Raw genomic sequence first — 14,753 nt, 5'->3', positions numbered from 1 at the left:
GTGTGTGTGTGTGTGTGTGTGTGTGTGTGTGTGTGTGTGTGTGTGTGTGTGTGTGTGTGTGTGTGTGTGTGTGTGTGTGTGTGCGCGCACACACGCGTACACGTGTTTGTTTGCATAGGTGTGTATTGCGTGGCATGTCCACAATAAACCCATGAACTTCCCCTTACTTGGGCTTGCATAATGCATTTGGACTGTTTGGAGTGTGTTTTGGAGTGTTGAATTGCAAGTGCACAAGTCAACCTGCAGCCCCTGAATTCGTAGTAGATCCCAGCTTGCAGCAAGGAGGGATCGGGTCAAGAACATGTAGCCCTGTCCCGGGTACAATCTCAACAAGGAACAGGGTCAGGGAGGGAAGGTAGGTTTCCATCTAACCTTGAAGGCACTGAGTGATAAAAGCACCCAGTCTGCTGCACTCTGTCAAACATCAGCAGTGCTCACTCAAGGTTTGCTACGCATGAGAGAGGCCTGCCGCTGTGTGTTTGCATGGCTAGCCACCTGCTATGTATGCACAGTGGTATACGTCACACATACACTATGTACTTCACAGGCATTAAACACACACGTCACAAACACAACACACCATGTGCTCCACAGGTGCGAACACGACACACCTTTCAAGCAATCCTGTTATCAGCCATATTACACGCCAATTTCACGCCCCATCCTCTGTTTTCGTAGCAGTGCCCTCCGCTGACGATCAGGGTTAATCATATCCACCCTACAGTACCAACAGCGTGTCTGTGTTGATTTATAACGGCACGGTGGAGGTTCCTTTGAGGCGTGCTTAATAAGACCACTGCTATTAATCAACTTCACTTGCTCCAGTGTTGTTCTGACCCCTGAAGGGATTGTGAGGATTATGCCATGTTATTCTGTGCACGTCCCCGTGGGAATCCCACATTGACCTACCGTCTGACAAAGACCCCGCCACGTACAAGCTTCTCACAACCTCCGACCTCTGACCTTGCTTGGTGGCCTGCAGCAGAGTGGAAGTCATATCGCACTTTCTGTAGATAAGCATCGGCTTTAGAACCTCTTGTCGGCTCTGAGGGTCTAGCCTCACACAGTCTGTTCTGTATTAGGCCGCTTGGGTAGCACTGTGGGGGGGATGAGTATAGTGAGTTCTTCTTCTCGCATAACAGATAACAAAACACTAATCCCTCTGGTAGCGCATCAGGAAATTGGATTTTGAGCGAAGATATATCGCTAGAGCCAACATCATCACCGTGGGGTGCAAAGTGGTCGTTATCGCAAGGGAAAACTCAACATGGCAAAAAGATGCTAATTGTGAATTGGTCAGTGTTTGTTTATCCTCCTCACCTCCTACAAAATGGTAACGGCAAAGACATCCATGAGGTCAACATCCCATTTAGAAGATATAGCCCACTGTACTGTTGAGAAGACTTTCCAGTCCTCCTCATTATGTTGAACAAAAGTCAATCAAGTTAGAACTTGTCCATATTCAGGCAGTGCTCATCTCAGTCTCTGAGTTCTCTCGCTCTCCACCCTGCTGACTGTGTTCTGGCCGCATTTAGCCTCTGGGGCTGCATTGCTCACTCCATAGCGCTAATGGATGTGGACGTCTGGCTGCGCCACAGATTTGTAAGTACTGATAAACCATGTGCATTTTCAAAAAGATTACATTAGATATAAAGAGCTTGTGATTGAGTTAGAGAGAGGAATAACATATGACGATGAGGCCAAAATACTGTGGTCTGTGAGCCATCATGCCTGGAGGCGCTTGGTTGGATTCAAATTTGTCCTGAAGAGAGCAGGTCATCTGAACTTTCAGTGAATGACTCATGGCTCTTTTGCAGATCTTATCTCCTCTGAGAGAACCTTCCTGTGTCCTCCCTGAGCATTTTGTTGTCCCGTTTCATCTGAAGCCACACAGTGTCACAAGTGGAATCAATCAGATGATGTGGGGGCTCTGCTAGTTAGGGGGCTGACCTCATAATGTACTTCAGGCACATACTGTAGACCTACTCACAACATCAGGGCTTCTAATTCAACCCATGACTGTTTACAATTTAGGCATTTAGCAGATGCTCTTATCCAGAGCAACTTGTGTGTAAGGTTGGAGAGTAAGTGGCATGAACCTTTGTCAACAAACAACAGGGTAACTTAAGTGGTTGAGTATTTAGAGTGCTAAGAATACAAGCCTGTGCTACAAAGTAAGTAGGATAGCAGGTAGACATGCATCTGTATAACATAGCATCTGTAAACAAAATACATCTAATTGACAGCCTCTGAACTGTGTCACATATCACCCCCTCTCCCTACACTCTGTCCAGACCATCCAGTAATATGCAAGCATTCAAATATTTCACTCTGCTATCCTCTGGGGTGTTGAATGGGTGATATTTTGTGTCCACACACCCTTTCAGAACAGCATTTTCCCTGATTGTCACAACTGCCAGCCCTTCTTTGATATCGATAAGACCTGTAGATAATAGTGGATTAAGTTATTCAATTACTCCAGTGTAGTTTTTGGTATTGTGTTCTGACTTGACTCTATACAATACAATCGTTGTTGCACACATTTGGTAAAACGAGACGAACAATCAGATGTCTGTCAAAGGCCTCTATTGGTGTGAAACATACACCAATGACATGTCTCCTTTATTGTCATAGTCTGTTTTACTCATAAGTTCCCTCAAACAGCCCAGCAGCCCCATGGGCCAAACCAAAGACCCTGACATACCAAATGGGATCATGGGCGAGCACAAAAGACCTCCTTTAGCCCAACACTCCCTCTGTCCGCAGCATTGTGATAACGACATCCCTCAAACTGCTTCGGCAAGAGAGCCACTCCACAGCTTCTCAACAGACTCCTTTCACGGTCACCTCACAAAAGCGTTGATTTAATCTACAAGGCATCAGGTCACTGGCATGAAGCGCTGACGCCGATCATAAGGAATTCACATTTTGGTGTGTGACGACTGACGATGCCCGCAGGGTAGAAATGATATAAAAGTATTCAGAGCCCGGTTGACAGAAATGACCTTCTACGAAACCCATGAGACACAGTGAGAGAGCGGCCTTTGTACTTTGGTAGGGATGAGTCCATGTAGACAATGAGATTAGCATCGGAGTGGCATTTACACGTCTCTGGCCCAACAATGTCTATAGTGTCAAAGCGAGATGATGCGACAGTGCGGTCGATACTGTAAATGGCTAGTGTTCGTACAGTAGTGTCAGTGGACGTGTTGGACACCAAGTATGCACTGACATCTGTGATTCAACATGCCTCAGGCAAACCACCCCATCATTCAGTCAGCTTACAGTTATGTTCACAATAATTTCACCAGAGCTTATAAAGGACCAATAACTCCACTTCCTAGATGGACCACATGCAAAAATCCCATAAAGAACAATAAATACTTAATTGAAGATTGTGGGCCCTATCTTGCATGCCGCCTTACCCCTTATGCCTAGACTTATTAGCCATATTTTACTATTTTGGAAAACATTTTAAAATAGTTCAACTAGCCGATCTACATCGACACGTTGTGAGCTTGATAGGGCCCTGTATCAGTCCGCAGACCTTCAAGACAATAGAGAAGTACAATACGTCTATATTGTCTTGAAGACCTTTAAACATGCAATCACCATGTCAGCCTGTCTATCCTTGGTTTACTGAATGTGTCCTGTAAATCACAATGCTTGAGATGTAAGCTTCCATAACAAATTAACTGCCCCCCGAGGCCCTTGGGCACGCAACACTGCGGTTCTCTTACCTTGACACACTGTATCACTGACCAAGGAGCAGGCCTGTATCTGCATTTCTTCCACCTCATCGCACATGGTGCACGGCAGACAGGGCTCCTGAGAGCTCTCCTGGTCCGAGTATGTATCCCGGGGGCACTCCTCGCACACGGTGTCGCGGCCGTTATCGCAGCCAAAGAGCATGCCCTTGCCCTCTGGACACTTGGTGCATCGCTCGCACTGGCTCAAGATGTCGTTCATGTAATAGCCGTAGTCGCACACGCAGATTGCATCGTTGGTGTCGGTGCACGGCGTGTGCATGCGGAGGAGACCCGTGCAGCGGGTGCACGGCTGGCATATCTCGACGAGGCTGAAGTTTTCTGAGAAGGTTTCGCCTGGAAGAAGCAAAGAGAAGCGCTGTTCAGCTTCCATCTCATGAAAGTCAGGGTTTATTAAAGGGACACTACTTTAACCATTATCATCTGTATATCGTTGCTGTCGGGCAGAAACCAGCTAACTCCATTTTAACGCTTTTGCATTTTCTTTTCATAAATCAGTGCTATTGAACACCCTTTATATCTGTGTGTTGGTAAAACAAATATTGAACCAATGAAAAGTAGTTCTGACAAAACCAGCTAACTCCATTGGATCCTCAAACTTTCCGCTAAACCAGCTAGCTCCACCAAAGAGGGGTGGAGTTAGCTGGTTTTGCTGACTCCAGGCTCCACCCCCTTTTGACCTCCAACCTCATTGTGAGCTTGGTAACCCATTTGTAAGCAATTCATCTGAATAATTACTTAGTAAGTAATGTACGTATGTACATGTATGTATGTACTGTACTGTACATACATAAACACACACACACACACACACACACACACACACACACACACACACACACACACACACACACACACACACACACACACACACACACACACATATACTATAAAATACATTTATTTCAGAGAAACCCCAATTTCAGAAAATATCTTTCTTTCAGAGTGGCCCACTTTGATTAAAAGAGATACTTTTATGGTTTCATATCGGGGTCTCCTCTAAATGAACACTGTTGTGATATGAACCTGGAATACCTGGAAGATGCCCTCAGAAAGATACATGCAGAGGACCCAATCAATATGGCATGTTTTATGGAATTGTATTTCGGCTGGATAGAGAACTGGGAAACACTAAATTATGCAACAGACCCATTTGTAAGAGCTGTGTGTGTGTGTGTGTGTGTGTGTGTGTGTGTGTGTGTGTGTGTGTGTGTGTGTGTGTGTGTGTGTGTGTGTGTGTGTGTGTGTGTGTGTGTGTGTGTGTGTGTGTGTGTGTGTGTGTGTGTGTGTGTGTGTGTGTGTGTGTGTGTGTGTGCGTGCGTGCGTGCGGGAGAGAGAATGTGTGTGTTTGAGAGAGAGAGATGCGGATGGACTGCAAAACAGAGCATTACTGTTATTTTACTATGTACATAATCTTTACTAAAAAGCACATTGCATGCACTTTTGTTTTGAAGTTTTATATAAATAATAGTTCTACCTCCAGAGGCAATTGAAAATAATAGAACAATCTCTCTTCTTTTATCGAGAGAGAGAGAGAGAGAGAGAGAGAGAGAGAGAGAGAGAGAGAGAGAGAGAGAGAGAGAGAGAGAGAGAGAGAGAGAGAGAGAGAGAGAGAGAGAGAGAGAGAGAGAGAGAGAGAGAGAGAGAGAGAGAGAGAGAGAGAGAGAGAGAGAGAGAGAGAGAGAGAGAGAGAGAGACGGATGAAGAGGAAGCAGAGAGAACAGCTGAGTCATTTCAGGTATAGAGAGATAATGAGAGACTTGTGTAAGTCTCTGTTTCAAATGAATCAGGACAGTCTGACGTCCTGTGGAATTTAGTTTGTCTGGGTACCTCTTGGTGTACGGGCATGCAGTCATGCATGCATTTCGGTGCACGTGTGTGGTTGTGCGTGATGTGGAGTATCTTCCAGACATGTGTCCAGTGCTACAATGTTAAACCCCTCACCCATTATCTCCCGCAACCCACTCCTTCCACCACACACACACACGCACGCACGCGCACACACACACACACACACACACACACACACACACACACACACACACACACACACACACACACACACACACACACACACACACACACACACACACACACACACACACACACACACACACACACACACACACACAGACAGCCCCCCCACCTCCTCCCCACGAGTGCTCTCAGAGCCATTATCATAATGCCATGCATCAATAATGCAAGTCAATACATTAATAACACTGGCCTGCAGCTGAGGGCTAGAGAGAAGGAGGGGGGGGGACGCTGTATAGACTGTCTTCTCCTGGCTCAGCATATCATAATATACTGTACAGTACTTTAGCCCCCGGTCTATCATTCAATCCTTCCCTTTGTTTTCAACTCCCATAAAAGGCCTCCTAACTTGGCCTGCTCTGGAAACCTCAGAGCTTTAAGGTGTGTGTTGTGCAGTGCATGCCATGTGTGGGTGCGTGCATGTGAGAAAGGGACAAAGAGAGGAGGTGGTATTGGACTACACGAGTGGCTATTATGTGACGTATATCTAGTATTGTACCTTGCATATATGCTAGTGTACCTGCTACTATATGTATATGACGTTGTGTATGTTTGCATGTTCTACCAGTACTTGTACTGTACGTGTGTCATCATACATGAATGTGTGCATATGAGACTGAGACATTTTTTGCTGTCATGCATGTCCTCACAACCGCACAGCTGCGTTTGCTCCGTTTCATGACCATCCATTGTTTGAGTCGCAAGAACGCCTCTGCGTGTTTCCATTGGCCTTCCTTCAGAGCGGGTCAGCCAGGTCCCTGTTAACTATTCTCATTAAATGAACCCTGAACGTTCTCTGGAAACCGCAGTCTCTCTCTCATACGTGAATGCTTTAGCACTCTGGTGGCCAATAGATATAGTAAGAGATACTATCAGACGTGGGCAATGTGCCTAAAATAACATGACACATGACATGGTAGGGAGCGGCTGAGGATGGAGGGATGAAAGAGAGAGGGCTTGTCAAGGAACGGTATCTGTGACCCAAAAAGTGAAACACTGTTTATCTAAGGTGTTGCGGACAGGAGTGCTGTTGTCTCAGCATTGCAATGGTAAGACCTACAAAAATACACGTTAAAACAATTAAAACAATGCCATTTGGGCTGTTTCCTTCCTCATGGCTGGACAACAAAATGAGAAAGGAAGTGGAATTACATACTTCAACACTTGGTGATGAAGTCTGAGATAAAAGTTCTCCAGTTGGAAACATGCCATTATCTCTCAACTCTTTCTGGACATGCCCATTTCAGCACTACGGTTCTGCATTGTAGATATGATCGATATCTCTAGTGTGAGCTTTAAATATCAGTGCCCTTATGCTGTTATCTGATGAGCCGCTACGTGATATGCATTGCATTCTTTCTGCTCTTTCTATCGTTCCTTTTTCCATGAGTCACTGCAGCAGTACTTGTGTGGTCTGCTCTCGTGACATTTTTTCCTTTCTTTTGATGACACAGTCGCTGTTTGTTCATGTCGGAGCGGAAAAGTCTCAATAACCCATTGAAAATTAACTCGATGTAAACAGCTCATGCCGCTATGCTACACCAGAACACGATAATCACACAGCAGATACTCTGTCAATGAAAATAGTTGTGGGCTGAATGTAATAAAGAAGATGGGAAAAACGTTTCCCAACATAAAAAGTGCAAAACATCGGATATTTTTAGCCTTGATTTTATTATAGTAGTACACATGACCTCAAGTACTTACTATCGAGCTCAGTTACACTAACATGAATATACATTTCTCTTTGGAGGGCCCATAAAAAGGCAGATAAATCATGCTGCAATTGCTGGTCTATTCTCACGGCCAAGTTGGGATCATCGTCTGTCATCCTTCACTGAATGTACTGACCCGGGGAGGACCTCCAGCTGCAAAATGCTGAGTGTTCATTTAACTCTGAGAGTGACTCGTTGGGGTCAATTCTTACACTATGAACCTCAGGATTTTGCAGTGAACTTACTGGTTACAGTAGGTGATGCATAACCAAGAGATTAATTGCAGTCAGAGGAGACAGCTCTTGGAATGGGGTGGGAGTAGACCCTGAAACAATCCTGGCCATAGCTCTCTCTCTTGCCGTGACCTTTGACCTTTCAAGTCTAACATGCAGCAAGTCAGATAAAGTTACGAACCGTGCACTTGCCTGTTTTTTAGTGTTTTCTTAAATTCCAGACTTTGGCCAGAGATGTGCATCCCAAGGGGAGATGTCGAAAAGCTTTTAGTGCTCCTCAGCAAATCAGACTGTGTGTTTTCCTGTTATGAAATCAAAATCCAAAATCCACGCTGCTTAGGATCTTAATCATTGTAACATAACCATTAATACTAAATAGCTTCCTCTGTGCTTTTTAGGGCCTCTTAAGCACGAACATTTGGAATTGGTCCCATTCTCATATCCTCTTCTCATAACTGTCCTCGGGCAGTCTTGCAGCCCGAGTCCACCTCTCTCTCCCTACATGGACAGGGTTGTGTGGAGACCACTAGTTCTGGAACGCAGTTAGGCCTTAAGTATGCGAATCACTAGACCAGGACATTTCCCTGATGTAGCATGAAATTAGTCCAATATCAACACTGATGTTGGAATCAGTATAATTATCTACAAGTTGGACCACTGACAACAGCCAGCAGAACTCGCCTTTCTCAGAATCAGTGGATTGAATAAGTTCCCACAGACATAAAATTGTACAGACAGGTCATAACCACACTACTTCTGTGTTCTCAGCCACCTACTTTGTAGGATGACCTGACACTTGCTATGGACATACAGTAGGTACCTGGCTAGTGGCTTCCACACTGCAACGCACAAACACATCACGGAAGCCCCCTGGATTGATTACTTTCTCTTCCGTTTTTGATATGGAAGCACAGTGATGCTGTGAATGGAAGCGTCTGTTCTATACTGTTCTATTTCCTTGGTTTTGGTGCCTGACATTTTCTACAGAAGATTGTATTTCCTCTGACCCAGTCTACTTTCACGTTCTATTGTGTAGGCTAATCTGACAACATGTATTCCTTTGTAAATGATAATGCAGACAACACTTGGCAAGGCTGTAACTGTAACAAAACCAGTAACTCCACACCAAGAAATGGCCGTCGTCAAATTTTAATCTTCCTGCGAACCAATTTGGAAAAACACTGTTTTAAGTGCTTGTGCTGTATATTGACTTTACACTGTAGCTAAAGAATGATGAACCACGTGTACTCTCAGAGACAGACAGTACAGTACAGCAGGGTATTTGTACGAAGACAACATACATTTAACAGAAATAATATGAAACGTGCCAAATGTTACATGTGCAAAAGGATTCACAACACAAAATCATGAGATGGTCATTGAAGCCATGACTGAATACATACTGTAACTGTTTGCGCGTGCGTGCGTGTGTGCGTGCGTGCGTGCGTGTGCATGCTTGTGTGCATGAGCGTGTGAGCTACCCACTATCAAGGCAGGGGGCACAGACAGCCTGTGTGGCTCCGCATGGCTTGATGACACCCTCTCCAGGAGGACACTGCTGGCAGCACTCCCCATCAGTGGTGTACTGGCCTGAGTCACATTGCTCCTGATTAGCCAGAGCCCCAACCTGCCAATCACCAGAGAGAGAGAAGTCAATATGGGAAAAGGGAGGAGCATTCCTATATAGTGAAATAACACAAACACAAAGGCTATAGAATGCAATGAACATGAAACATTTATACAATATACCTCAGATGATCATCTATTTATTATATTATTTTAATAATAATACTAATAATAATTTAGAGTTCGGCTTTTCAGCTTCACCCAGCTGATTGCTGGCCAAGTGGTCAGAATTGAGCTTAGGGAGGGGGGAGCAGTAAGGGGTTAAGTGGCTCAGGGACACCTTGACTGGGCCGGGAATCAAACCTAAGATCTTTTGTTTCCCAGGTGAGCTCTCTTCCCATTCAGCTATGGCTACCCAAACTCACATTTTGCTCTGTCTTACATCTACTGTGCAGTAACCATAGCCCCTACTTTAGCCTTGACTTAGGCCAAAGCCCGAACACTAAAGCCTGATTTTTACTTGGTTGCACACCGTCTCGCACTGAAAATAGACAATCTACAAACTCAAAACACACATCACAGTTGTGAAATTGTAGATCTGCTATTTTTGGTGTAGGACACCAGCACACAACTGTAAAAATCAGGTGTAACATGTTTAATTTTCTAGGATTTGTCTTAACATCCCTGATAATTCGTCACATGTTTCCCTGTTTCTCCAATAGTTTAAAGTTTATTTATTCAGGGACCATGCACAAATGCATTAAAATAGGATGATAAGAGATGCTATTAGCTAGCAAATTTCCATCTGCAGACCCAGGGCAAAACAACACTCTCTCATCTGCCTTCATACACACTCACACCTAACATCAAGCACACAGTTCAAGGGCTGTAATTATGTCTTGTGTTCAAAAGTTGACATACTGAGTATATATATCTTAGCAGCTGACAGGAGGATGTTTTGGTATGTATATGTATAGTAGAATGTTTGTGCTGTGTAAACATGTATGCACCTACAGTATGCTAGACCAGGTTTGTGTGATCAGAGGTCTTGCGCAAACATGAACATTATGCCTTGCCAAATCTCTCCTCTCCTACGTCCTAGTCCTTTGATGGTCTTTTGATATTATGCATTATGTGACTGTTAAAATTCCTGAGCAAACCTTCAAAACCCTCGCTGGCAACCTGAACAGAGTTCTGTCTTTCATTCACTTCAGAATCAGATACATGTGGAGTGATCCTTGTAGGCCACGATTTATGAGTTTTGCATACTTTTTTGTTGGTCAGTGCATTCCTCAGTGAGATCAGGTACTGTACAAAATAGTTCCATGTTTTTTAGTTTGTTTCTTTTCTAGATACAGAGAAGAGGACAAGTGAAGACCTATTCATTGTTTAGATTTCATTCGATCAAGGGTCCTATTTTGGCATCAAGTGGTTAATACAATGTTAATTCATGTTTAGAAATAGTGTAACATATTTGGACATGGTACCCGTGGCCATCTAATATTTGTTTTTGTTTTCTAATACTCGTTTTATAGTGCTGTTTTACAGTACCTGCTGAGAGTGGCAATAGCAAGCCAGAAGTCAGAACATTTTCATAAACTAGCTTAACTTTGGCACAGTTCCGTGGGGGAAAGGGGCTTCTGAAGCGGAGGTGTGTCCAACATAAATCGTCAGGACTCAGGTGTGTTTGGAATGTTGCTGACAGAAGGAGGCTTTCCACAAGACAGCAAGTTTCCCCTCAGGCTACTCTGAGTCAGCTGTCGACTGGCGTGTGCCTTTGTGTATGTGCTGTGCATGGTTTGGATGTACTGTATGCATGAATTTGTGTGTGCGCACGTTTAAACACATATATTACTATTCATATCACTATGCCCCATTGCTAGTACCGGTAGTAACTAATATCTTACATAATATGTTATGTGATACCAATCATTGGCTGATTTAGCTGATCAGAATCAATGTATTGTCCAAGATCGTTAACACGTAATTAGTCAGTACACTACAGTAGATGAATACTACAGCATGGGGAGACAATGATACACTTCATACTGTATGTACAATTTGTTTTCCTTAGTCATTCTCTTTCTGACAGACAATGATACACTTCATATGTACAGTTTATTTTCCTTGTCATTCTCTTTCTGGCAGACACACCTTAGCCAGTGAATTATAGGTATTGGAGCGCGGAGGCAGAACTTTCTCGGCAGGAAATCCTTGAGTGACTTGATTTGGACTATGTTCCAACATAGCACTAATGAGTAGTGACGTCAACAAGTTTACAGAAATGGTGAATAGCTTCATACACTAGGTGCAACAGTTATTCAAACTAATCGATTTAATTTATTACAAAAAAGTCATCAAGGCCTGTGCTAATAGCAAGACACTTTTGTTGTCCAAAAAGACTGGGGGCCTAAACGTGCCCAATATTCAAACTCTCCCTGGCCCAGTTTGTGGTCTCCACATGCTTCAAGAAGTCCACTGTTGCCCCCATGCCCAAGAACGCATCCCCAGTGGGCCTGAAGGACTACTGCCTGGTAGCGCTGACCTCAGTGGTCATGAAGTGCTTTGAGAGGCTTGTTAAAGATTAAATATGCTCCTCTCTCCCCAGCACGATGACTATCTCCCAGGTTCTGCATGTCACCCTCTCCCACCTCGACAACAGGGAAGGGTGCTATGTTAGGCTGTCATTTATTGTCTTCAGTCCTGCCTTTAACACCATAGTCCCCACCAGGCTAGATATCAAACTGGTGGACTTTGGGATTGAACCCTGTGGTGTATGCCTGAGACCTGGACCTCTTGTCTGCCAGACCTGAGGTGATCAGGGTGGGCACGCACATGTCTACAACCCTCACAGCCACACAGGGTTGTGTGCTGAGTCCTCTACTCTACTGTACTCCCATGTACTACACCCACGACTGTGTGGTCAGAAACTACTCGACTCAAACAGCGACGAGAGGGCCTACCTGGATGAGGTGGCAGACCTGTTGCAGACAACCACCTCTTCTTGAACATCAGAAAAACCAAGGGGATGATCATTGGTATGCATTGGCAGAAGTCCCACATCCCCCCCTTGATCAACAGTACACCGGAGGGTGAGCACTGAGAAGCTTCAATACCTCAGTGGGCACATCACTGAGGCTCTAACTTGGAAAAAGCGCACAGAGACTGTGGCAAAGAAAGGCCTGTATTATCTCAGGCAGCTGAGAAAATTCAATGTCTCAGAGAAGGTCCTGAAATACTTATACTGTGCTACCACCCAGAGCATCCTGACAGGGGCCTTTGCCGTCTGTCATGGGACTAGATCCTCCCAGGACTGCAGCCCTGCGGAAAGTGGTGTGTTCAGCTGAGTGCACCACAGGGAGCTCCCCCAGTCCCTGCATGACAGCAGGTGTTTGAGGATAGCAAAAAGGATTATGAAGGACAAACACCACCCCAGCAACAGACTGTTTGTGCCAATGTGCTGACAGGCAAGCACCTGAGGTCTCAAAGCTCTGGGCTCCAGACTCAGCAAGAGGTTTTTTTTTTCTGGTTCTGTCAGACCCTTTTTGTAGTTTCTATTTTATTATAGGCTGCAAATTTAAATAATGCAAACAGAAGAAGTCAATATGAATAATTAAGGCAGGATAAATTATGTAAAAGTGTTGTGCACATCAAACAGTAATTCAACTATTATTTATTGGACTTTTAAAATACTGATGACAGCACTTGATCCAGTTCAACATATTCTATACATGAGACAAATACATACTTAAATGACAGCACTTTATCCAGTTTCATATAGTACACGTATGAGATTTTAATTATTTATTTATTTTTCTTGGCTGGAGAAGTCTTTGTGGTTTGTCATGACATGTCTTTCCAAGATCCCTTTGATCTCCACCGCTGCGTCATTGATGCTGATGAGACAAATACATTTCCCAGTCCACATAAATGAAAAAATCATTAATTGTATGTGCTTTGTCTCATGTCATCTGTTCCCAAACTCATTCTCAAAACAGACAAAACACCCCAATTAGTTGATATGCTGCCAGCCAGGGTCATTCCTGTATTAATTCACACTGTGCTACTCCCCTGTTACGATTAATTTGGGTTCACATTGGGGCCCTGAGGCAGTTTCGGGCCCAGGAGCCCATGGACTCAGGATCCGGCCCTGCCAAATTTGGGTCATTTAACTGTATGTTTATGTAATTAAATGTAATTAAATGGTTACATTTGTTACTCTCAGTGTTAGAAATAACTCCCCAATACCGGTGGTTGGCAGCAGTTCACTTTCTTTGCTTGGGGTGTGGGAGCAGCATCGAGACGTGTTGGAGGCTGAAGAAGACCAAAACAAAGTGCCTCCATAATGGCCATGAAGTTGTTAAAGCAGTTGTTGAAGCATTTCGATGAATAAGGAGGTAATTTCATTCAAACAATTACGCACAGCGTGGTGGGAAAATGATGCTTGACACGCAAGTTGCGGCCCGACTTATCATGCTTGTAATTGGTTTTTAGATGTGAGTGCCAAGATTATTTGTACTCTACAATATTTGCGTGCTGTCAGTTCTTGCTGAAGCCCAAAAGTGATGAACAATATGATCATAGGGGGATCATGTTCGGGACTATATATTTTTATGTTTTTAAAAGCGTTTTTTGGCTTCAAATGTATGTAAAGCACCCTGAAATTGTATTCCTACATCAAATGTGCTATATCAATTCGTAGGATTCTGTTAATAATTGGCTGAGCAGTCTCCACAAACGTCCCGCCCGAAGGGCCGCCGATTCCAAACAGCGACCATGCCCTGAACGGGCAATGCACTTGAACAAATAAACTTGCCGTAATTGCCTATGTCATCTACAAACCAGTCCACAGAACAGCCCACACATACCTCAACACACCACATTAGCACACTGTGCGAGAGCACCCCCTCCCCACACACACACACACACGCACACGCGCACGCACATGCACGCACACACACAAAGCATGCTGAATTGCATGTGGGCACATGATGTGAGGTTTCAATCTTACTAGTGCTCAAAGTCAGTTTTCAGTTAGATGCACTTAACCTCTGGACCTCGGCTGTCAGCGCTTGTTAAAGCCATTAGGCTTCTACTACCGCAGCCAACCACCAAAGCTGGGCTTCATTTAAAGACTACTGTTCAGGGATGGCTCCTGAACTGCTGTGGGAACACTAGTGGCAATGCCATCGGAAGAAATGCCTTCCCAACCTAAAGCTGACTCATCATCCCCTATAAAGTAGAAGGGGGGGGGGGGGGATTGGGGGGTGATGCAGAGAGAGAGAGAGAGAAAACAAGGGTGTGAAAGGGGTGTATATGTGCGTGTGTGAGAGAGGTGCATGGAGGAGAAAGAAGGGGGGTTTCAGGCTGTATAAATATTGCATGTGCTGAGGCAGCAGAGGTTGCATACCCATCAGTGGGTGCAGCTGTCACATACT

At 44.5% G+C, this 14,753-nt stretch overlaps 1 protein-coding gene across 1 annotated transcript in view; it reads right to left on the bottom strand.

The window, feature by feature from the left end:
* ngfrb (nerve growth factor receptor b) overlaps nt 1-14,753 on the bottom strand; it is a 34,458-nt gene that overhangs the window by 16,093 nt on the left and 3,612 nt on the right. The window contains exons 2-3 of the mRNA XM_084079000.1: nt 9,235-9,376; nt 3,741-4,103 (exon numbers count right to left, since the gene is read on the bottom strand). Of these exons, the coding sequence (XP_083935126.1) occupies nt 3,741-4,103; nt 9,235-9,376 (505 nt within the window). The remainder of the gene's footprint in view (nt 1-3,740; nt 4,104-9,234; nt 9,377-14,753) is intronic.

This window comes from Gymnoscopelus microlampas (assembly GCF_963454915.1).
Source record: "Gymnoscopelus microlampas genome assembly, chromosome: 14".
Classification (NCBI taxonomy): Eukaryota; Metazoa; Chordata; class Actinopteri; order Myctophiformes; family Myctophidae; genus Gymnoscopelus; species Gymnoscopelus microlampas.
The sequence above is the reverse complement of the archived record's forward strand: the minus strand, read 5'-3'. Positions and strand labels throughout refer to the sequence as shown.